We start from the raw sequence: 9,859 nt of genomic DNA on the forward strand, positions 1-9,859 counted from the left end.
AATACATGTAAAAGAAAGAGAGGAAAAAAAAAGACTATAGGTGAAAAGGCCACAATGGTTTTGGCATGTTTCTTGAAGCACATTTCAGAGTCTCTGCCTCCTGCCAATACTGGCAAGTTCTCAAAACTTTTAAGGAGGTAAAAACATTGTTTAGTGTTTACAAATCTTCAGCATTATAACAGATGCTTGTCAAATCAGTTGTATGTGAGTTGACCGATCTACCTCCTATTTGTATTGGCAGCTTCCCTTCCACAAATAACAGGTCTCTAAATCTCTTAAATCACATTTGAGATATTTTCAGACAAAAGGCCTTGAGCATCCCTCAGACCCATCCTGGTGCGCACAGAGGCGCCACGGCTGCGCAGGGAGAGCCAATGGCCTGTACTTGGCCACCGTTCAGGCGACCGAGGGATTCTGGGAGGCGCAGGAAAACCGAACCGAAAGGTAGTCTGATCCACAGTGCTGGCAATAAATCTTTCATAAGCAATAAGGATGCTAACTCTCCTAAGCAACAGTCTACCTGCCATTTTACCAACATCACCCTTCAGGTCATTGAAACCACAGCAACTATGATGGCTCAAGGGATCTGGAGCCACAGCACAGGCACAAACTGTCAATAGCGAGAGAGAATCCAACGTGAAACGGCGAGAGCGAGGAAGGCCGTGTCTCTGTGAATCTAAGGGAAACGTTCACATCTAAAAATCAGAAGAGATGCTGCTCACACCAATAAACGCATAACAGGTATTTCGCTTTGATGTTACCTTGTAAGGAAGCACCTACCATGATGGGCATCACCCACTGACACCTGCAATTTCTTATATTGGTCCATTAGAGCATTTATTATGTTATTTACTTCTCCAAATATCAAAGAGATGAAACACAAGATTTTTAGAGAGTGCTCCCCCAAAGCATATAATACCCACAACTTTTTTTGCACCTTGTCCTAGTAGATTCTCCACTTATATATGCAAATAAATTTTGAAAAAATTTTAACTCTGCTTTTTCAATAGACAAAATAAAGTAACAACAATAGGGTTAACAGGGAGTTAAGAAAGGGCCACTTGTTCCTGTTCAGAGGTCATCTGAAAGGTGCTGCCTTTTCGTTTTCGCTACCCAGAACTGGCTAAAGCAACAGGCACTTCTTATAATTAAGTATACATTTTCAAAAACCCAAATAGTTGAAACACTTACAGATCACATCCTCTAAAATACTCATTTATCCCCTGCCAACAGAATGCAAATGATGATGTGACATGCTTGCAAAGTAAATTTCTCCAGTTTCTTATGTAAGGACGGATGGATAACAAAAGTTCTCTTTCTAAAACATATATTGAGAAAAATAATAGAATAGGATATCAGATGACTTCTAAGAGCTCATATTTTTAGAATTGAAAATGTTTTGCAAAACAATGGAGTATCGCTTTTACAGGTAACATCTTCTCTGTCCTTTATGAAAAAAAAATACATGAACCCCAAAACAACCTACTGGTAGGATTCCACAACCTTCTTTCTTCCATCTGGCTCAAGTAACTGCCATGAAGGTAATCTAGCAAGACCGATATGTACATATAAAAAGTCAACAAGTTTCACAAGACCTGAGCTTTCACGTAACACAATGAGCCTTTTGTCTAAAACAAGATGAGAGGAACAAAGTAAAAATGCATTATTTTATCCAGTCCTCAATAGTTTTATCCTGAATGCTATTCTGCATGCTGTAATATGCACAGGTAAAGCATGCCTTGAAAACCGCCTTGGAACAATAAAGAATTTTATTACAAATCAAGCAACTCACCAAATCAATTATCAATATCTATTTCTCAATGTGCTCATGAACTATACAGGTTTGGTTACTTTTAAGATTAATCTTTCCATCAATTACTTAAAGAATTGGTTTGTTTTTTCCTTTAGCTATTGTAAACAACACTAAGTATTCCTAATACAAAGCTACTAAGTTTGTACTAGTGTGATTTCCTTTTCCTTCATAAATGATCAGCGATTTGATAGCAATCTTACCTCCAACCTCTTCTTAATTAGCAGGGGGGTTCAAGAGACCCCAGTAGATAAAAACACTCCCAGAAGAAAAGCAACTAAAAATATTGCCTCACTACCAAACTAAACGCTTTTTAACTAGATCACTTGCCAGTTAAAACAGACTCTTTCTTACAAGGGTTTTTATAAGACTTCTCTCACCCCTCATCAAAAAACGTGATTTAAACATATCCCATAACTGACTACTAACACCTCTGAGAACACTACTTGACAAAAGAACTAAACTTAGCGAGAATGCTCTCCAAGCTATGCTTTTCCACCTGAATGAAGGTGGAACCTCAAACAATGGAGGATCTGGCTACTCTGATGTTGGTCTACCTTGGATACCACACCGTCCATGTGGACATGGCCTGCCGTAGGGAGCTCGGGAATGGCCCAGCACATACAGAGGTCATCAGGAAAAAAAGCACACGCGAGAAAGTGGACCGACTTTTCACCATTGCACTTACCTGCTGCATGCACAAAGTATGCCAAATATAAATCGAGTTCCTTAACAGAAACCCCTATGTGATGGGGCTGGACACAGAGCCCTGGATTAGAGCACTGCGGGGACTTTACAAGGCGCTCGCCATCAGTACTTTCAAGCGGAATACCTTTAAATAAAATCACCATAACAAGGTCCAACCTCCAGACTTTATCTGCCTGGCGGAGGCAGTCAATTCTTCGCATCTTGCCTTTCTGGTCTGGGTTGGAAAGAACACAACACGGAGGCTTTTTCCCTGTGACTGTAAGAACAAAATCCTCTCGGTACTCAGGTCGGATATCTTTCCGCAACTTGGCCAGAAGTCGAGATGCCCACTTCTGCTTGACCTCTGGTTTTTCACTTAGCAACTCATCCTTCACGGCTCTCTCTTCTTCTTTTGACATACGCTTTTCATGTTTTTTGAAGTATTTTCGTTTTCGGGCCTGCAGGTTGAACCATGTGTAGGCGAAGGCTCGGACGTGGGGCAGAAGTGCTTCGATGAAAGGATGAAATTCATCCTGAGGAAACGAATGAAGACAAAAATATAACTATAATGAAAACAAAAGGCAACAACGCTTCTTCAGGTGTTCACCTTTAAAAAAATATATCCTTATTTCACTTGAAATTTGATTCAAGCATTATGTTACCAAAATCATACGTGGGATCCCTTTGGGAAGTCCAAGAGGGGGGAAAATAAATTCATCGGTATCATGTCTCACAATCTTAAAGAAGAAAACTGTTAAAAAGTAAAAAATGTTTTGTTATGTTCACGGAAGTGTACCAGGTTCTATTGTCGGGCCTAGGTCCCAGGTTCCTTAGACAGTAAGTGAAGTTTATCGAAATGTTTATAACAACATATAATCTTAACCCTATTTCAAGGAAGGCATATCTAATTTTGCTCCAGCCTTGACCTCACTACTTGTAGTACAGCCAGGGCTCGGCGGCCAGATTGGCAAATCCTAAACATTTAGATGCCAGTCAATGTTTATGGAAGTCTAGGAGCAAAAATCATCTCTACGATCAATGGAAACAAAGACTTTCCCCTCTAAAAGTAGACTCTGATGTAGACTCTGATCTGTTTCTTAGTCATTTTGGTAACATCTAATTCCTTTCTAAGTATTAGTTACACACAATTTTTTTTAGTCAAAAACTTAGAAAAATTTGGCAGGTCCATATACAAAAGAAGAGATGGATTTGATATTCACCAGACTAAAATAAAAGATCTATGTTCAAGACATAATTGCTGATATTATAGAAATGAAACAAAACAGGGAAAAAAGGAAAAAAAAAAACAAAGAAAAGCGTACAAGCCAGATAGTAAAGAATGCGTCACTGTGACAACACGGTTGCAACTAAACACATTCAATTTACTGATCTGATTGTGAAATACCTTCAGTAATAATCATTCCGAAAAAACAGAATACTCATTCAAATTTTGAAAATAATATTTCAGGCTTTTTCTCACAGAGAAACAGGGAACCTGGTATATTCAATGTTTACGAGACTCCCGGGAAACCCTCATGGTTGCCTCTTAAAATCCAAGTAATTTGAAAATAAAATTGAATTTAAAACATTTAAATTTTTCTTACTGTTTTATGGAAAATGTTTGATTCTTTTACTTGACATTTTCTTAGGAAGTAGAAATATAAAATTAAAGAAAAATTAAACAGTAACTCCACAAAGCTTTCTGAGTACATCTAACTTTTGATTAACCAACCCACAGTAATCTTACTAATCTTAACTTCTCTCCACCGCACAACCCTCCCCCCAAAAGATAAATTATTTACTTTCAAATAAATGAGGATAAGAAAACCAAAGAGATATTTGATGACTTTTTTTAAAACGGTGTAGGACAGACAAATATAAAATGCATTCTTTTTTGGTTTGTAATATCCATCTAAATATATTTTGGAGGCACAAGTAACTGTAATGTCCAAAATATTATTACTATTAAAGCAATTATTAATTTTTAAATGTTCAAATATAAACTGAGTGCTAAAAATTGGTGAAATACTTTAACAATCAAGCCTGTTAAAATATTGTAAGTTATAATCAATCACTTAAACACTACATATGACTTTTTTTTTAAAGTAAGGTTATATTAATATAATACACACTAAATCATTTCAATAATCAACATTTTTTTTTTCCTCTCTCAACAAATTTCAGGCTCCGTATTTCAAGTTTAGGTTTGAAAACTGCTCTTTTTCAATAAAAGAATCCAAAAGAGAAGTCAGCTTTCACAACACATGTGCATTCTTTAAGTGGAGGAAAAAACAGAGAAAAATACAAGAATTCTATTATTCTTCCCCATACACCATTAGCACTTTAAAATTTCTGATGCTTCAGAATCTTTCCTATTGCCGTACTTTAGAAGAGAGAAATGGGGTGGGGGGAGCATTTTTCAAGTCACAGTTTATCTATAAGGTATACGCCAAACTGCAAAGCATTTAAACATTACTAAATTCTGAGCTCATCCTTGAAATGCTCTAAAATACATAAATTTGGGGTTTGAAACAGTCCTTCACATTGACTGATTTTCTCATATACACAACACATGCTAGGGACCAAGGCTCTGTGGAATTATGCAAAGAACGCCCGGAGTCTACCTTAACTACAAAGTGAGCTTTCACCAAAATGAGGATTTCATTTTAAAGTCTCAGCCCCATTTTAAAATGCAAAGAATAACTTAGCTCCAAACAATTCATATTTATGTCAAAACCTTGTCATATTAAAGAGCTTTATTAATGATGATAAACATTTAAAATAAACCTTCTAATGTGACATTTAAGTGTTCGAAGATACTCCCAATATGCTTCTCAGAGAACTGCGAACTGCGTGCATTCGTGTTCAAAAGGATTTTGTTTACCTGCCAACCAACTGCCCATATATCTCATCATAAAAATCCTTAAATGAGGCCAACTATCTCAACTAATCATTAAGAATAATCTAAGTTCCCAGTTTTACATCAAAAGTATTTACAAGTTATTACTCCCCAAAGGTCTTAAGAATGTGCCAATAAAAGTGCACAATATTTTGTATGACTCTTACTCACATACACAAGGAAAGGGCTAGTTATACTTCTCAATGCACAATTAGAAATATTCCAGAACATCAAAACTAAAGAACATCATTCACTTGCAGGAAATGCCCAGGCACAGCATAAATTAGTTTAAAAACAAAACAGTATGCCCTTATAAAGCATGTTGTTGCACATATCGCCATAAGCTATATAATATTTCAAAATATTCAAGAGAAAACAAAGAATATTTTACGTTATGTACTCAGTGAGAAAGTTATGGGCCACCAATAAAAACAAACCTGAAAACCTGTTTCTAAAGTGGTAGGACTTTGAATCAGCATCTTCAACGTTCATCTGTTTGTAAGTAAGCCAAGTTTCGGAACCACGGAATGCTGATATTTTTGGAACTACTTCTTTCAAAGGTTCACCTATAAATTTCTACTGTTACCATTCTATGACCAGGTACATGATTTGGTTAAGATGTGTCCACATGGATTAAAATACGATGTCTGGAATTTTCCTGATAAAGTTTTTAAAAATTGCACACGTATATGGATTTTATTCTTTCATTTAGAGTAATTTTTATCACTGCGCTTTACTGGACTTTCTTTAATGACCAATAAACTACCTAAGTTTTTCTTTTTAAAACTGGCTCTAAAGCTTTATAAATGTTCCGGCAAGTTAAATAAATTGTGAATCAATTTCTAAAAGAAGAACTCATAAAATATATGGCCCTCATTCACTATTTAGTGTACATTTTCTTTACAAACTGTTACACTAAGTAAGCGTTTCTCTTAGTGGTGTTTCCAGAAGAAGGCCTACTAAATGTCACTGCCAAATAGGTTTAAAAAAAAAAAAAAAAACTTTCTTAATGTGATAATAGCTCATGAACCAAAAGAATCCAACTTTGTTAAATACCTGACTATGCCCTGGGCCTGCATGGGTACACAGGTATCCTCATGTATGCACCATCCCAAAATACAAATTTATCTATTGAGAGCTCACTGGCGAAGACGCTAATGTGTCTGCTAAGGTCCTTCCCCACTAGGGCAGCACACTGGTATTATCTACCAGTTCTACGTGCTGCAAACTTTTGCCAGCTAGAACTTCAGCCTTTGAATCTCAGCATTTTCACTGTAGTCATAACTCATTCAAATTATCTTACACTTTGCATCTTATCCATATGCAATTGTGAACCTTGCCAAAACTGGTTGGAAAAGTTTCATTCCATACTTCCACGAGTTACTAAAATAGGAACTTTGGAAGTTTGTTAGGGAAAAATAAAAAACTTTTACAATAACTAAAAGCAACTGCTATCCATTATTAATGCTAGGCCTAAATCCCAAACAGACCATTTCAACATAGAAGATGCATTTAAGAGTCTTCTGAGATCAAATAGCCGGTAGATGACTGTTAGATATTGCAATAAGAAGGCATGTCATGTGGGAAATGAATCCAGAAACTAGAGAGGAGAGAAGAAACTATGGATACTTTTTAGTCTTCCAGAAAGTATTCCGGTTAAACCGTTATCTCCTGCTAAATGAAAGCAAGAGGTGGTAGCAGGTTTTTGAAGGGAGTGGTGAATAAACATTTTATATGAAGCATACAAACTTCATCTAGGTGATTAATGGTCAGATCGCAATGTACCAAAACAGTATGAAGGCTCACACTTTTCTTCAAAAAAATTTTAGCGCAAGATCACTTTAGCTTCATGCCTTTTACTCAAAGAAAATAAATAATATATTCAAAAGGGACCAAACTTGGGGCCGTGAAGTAGCAATATTTTGCCTGGGGGTGGTGCAGACAAGGGAGGGATGGAAAGGGAGGGCATGGAAAGGAGAGGCGCTGGGGCGACAGAGACCCACGCTCCGAGTTAGGTCGGAGGGAAAAGTTGCCCCCGTCCTGTGCGCTGGGCGGCCCGAGTCGCGCGGCAGCAGCGGGAGGCGGCGGCGGCGGCGGCGGCGGGGGGGGGGGGTGGGGGGGAGTCGCGTCCGGCCCGGCCGCCGCTCAGGCTCGCGGCCGGTAGCCCAACTCCGCCCGGCGCGCCCCGGCCCGCGGCCTCCGTCGCTCGCCGACCCGCGCAGCGTGGGCTCGTCCCGACACCGAAACTTTCGCTCGGGAAAGCGAGCGGGCGACTGGCGGCGAGGACGCAGGCTCCACCCGGCCGGCGCGGGGGGACGCGGGGCCACGCAGCTCCGCTCCGCCGAGCCCCGGGACCGGCTCGCCGCCGCCCGCCCATGCCCAAGGGGCGCTGTCCCGGCGGGGGCCCTGGCCCGCGTCCCTCCCGCGGCCGGACCCCAAAGGCTGACAAACAATAAACAAAAGTAAGAGTTTGGGGAGGCTGCTGCGGCGCGGGCTCAGCGGGCGGGCAGCGGGCGCGGGGACCCGAGTTCTCCCGCAGCCAGGGGTGCAGCGGCCCCGAGAGTGCGGGGCGTGCTGGGGGCTCCGTCGGCGGCCCCCTCCCCGGGCGCCGCGTTAACTACAGAAACCGGCCTCGCGGCTGCAGAAACGCTGAGTCCAGATTTCAGCGTGTCATGGGCTGCAACCCCGCCGAAACACGTGCGGGGCGTCCGAAAACACCGCCGTTCCGCAGTCAATCGCCCCGATATTAATTAACGCATTAATAAGAGGGCGCCATTAGCCATGTGCCCACACAAATGGCCGTGCAAGAGGAATGCACCCGCATGGAAACAAAGTTACTTTCTTAAAGCTGTATTTCTCCACCACCCCCCCTCCACGAGCATACGCGCACACACACACACACACACACACACACCGAAACACGCGCAGACACGGGCACACCCCGAGACACATGTCCCGGGCCCTGCTGGCGCCGGGGTCCCCGGCACCCCCGGCCCGGCTCCAGGTCGGCCCCCGCCACTCCGACCCCCACAGCCCCTCCGCATCCAAACAGCTGCTTACCTGGGTGAGACAGAGCGGAGAATACATCACTGCCCGGCGGTGGGGTGTGCGTGTGCGTCTGGGTGTGCGGTTTGGAGGTGTGCGTGAGTGCGGGTGAGAAAGGAGAAAGAGGGAGAGAGGAGGAGAGAGAGAGAAGGGGGGAGAAAAAAAAATCAAGCCTGCTTCTTGCGTTCACATTTCCAACTCGGCTCAACTGCAGCCAGCCAGCGCTATTGCCGCTCCATGAGCTGAACTTTAACCCCGCCTAGAGTTTCCCTACACTCCACTATACATGTCTACTGTACGCGGGCGTTAAAGGCATAGCGCACCCTTTCCAGCTCCCGCGCCCGCCGGCCGGGTGCCCGCGAGCTGCCCGCGCGCCCGCCTCCGCCTCCGCTCTGCACCGCACCGCACGGCCGCCGCCCGCTCGCGCCGCCGCGGGGGGGTGGGGGGGGCGGTGTGGGGGAGGGGGCGGCTGCGGCGCCGCGCGGCCAGCCGGGTCCCGAGCCTCCGCGGCGGCTCGCGCTCGCTCCTCTCTCGCTCCCTCGCTCGCTCCCTGGCTCGCTCGCTCGCTCGGCACCCCCCTCCGCCCCCCCAGTCCCCGCTCAGCGCATTACTGGGTAACGCAGTGAGGAGCAGTTACAGTCTGTACTCCCGGGCAGCTATAGGCTGCCACAGGATGTGCTTAAGCAAACAAAACTACTTTTCCTCGTTCCCATCCCCCAACCCCCGCCGCAGACCTTCGCGGACCTCGGTGGAAGACTTGGGCAACTTTGCCAGGTTGCCCTGCACCCCTCGGTTCGCTGCGTGGGCACGTAGAGAACCGCGGAGAAGGCGGGGGGGGGGGCAAATTTGCATGTATGCAAATATTTTTTAAAAATCAGACCTCCTAGGTAACTTTTGTTCCCTTCTGAAATGCGGTACGGCTCAAAGCATTGTAGTCTCTCCAACGAAGCTTTTTGTGGGAATAGATCGTCGGCAGAAGTAATTATGCACAAAATCCTGCAAACTTTGTGCAGCTTCAGTCCTATGGCCTCCAGAAGCGGGGGTGGTGGGGGAAATTTTCACAAGGAAGATTCACCGGATTTGGGGGCTGGGGGGGGTGGTGTCTGGAGAAAGGGAGGCGGAGATTAACTAGCTTTCTCCCTCCCAGGACTGTGAAACTAGTGGGTTTGAACACAGACGCCATAGAAAAAGTTCTATCACGTTCAGAAACAACGGTGGTTTAGCTATGACATCTTTCTCTTTTTAGGAAGAAAAAAAAAATGTGAAAGGGATGTCCCCTTAGGGAAGGGAGATATTCTGGTCCACAAACACGTGCCCAGAACTGGACACATGCTATCATTACTGTCCCTGTTCCTGAGACACCTCTGGAAGGGTGCCTTTTAAGAATCCCCTCTTTTTCCCTCCCCCAGGTAATAGTT

General features: G+C 43.4%; 1 protein-coding gene across 4 annotated transcripts in view; it reads right to left on the reverse strand.

The window, feature by feature from the left end:
- NFIA (nuclear factor I A) overlaps nucleotides 1-8,815 on the reverse strand; it is a gene marked incomplete at its 3' end in the record, with an annotated part of 387,320 nt that extends 378,505 nt beyond the window's left edge. For all 4 annotated transcript variants that reach the window (XM_082651779.1, XM_082651780.1, XM_082651778.1 and 1 more), the window contains exons 1-2: nucleotides 8,457-8,815; nucleotides 2,499-3,030 (exon numbers count right to left, since the gene is read on the reverse strand). In XM_082651779.1, the coding sequence (XP_082507905.1) occupies nucleotides 2,499-3,030; nucleotides 8,457-8,483 (559 nt within the window). In that variant the 5' untranslated portion in view covers nucleotides 8,484-8,815. The remainder of the gene's footprint in view (nucleotides 1-2,498; nucleotides 3,031-8,456) is intronic.
- Nucleotides 8,816-9,859: the final 1,044 nt, after the last annotated feature.

This window comes from Grampus griseus (assembly GCF_964374135.1).
Source record: "Grampus griseus genome assembly, chromosome: 1".
NCBI lineage: Eukaryota > Metazoa > Chordata > Mammalia > Artiodactyla > Delphinidae > Grampus > Grampus griseus.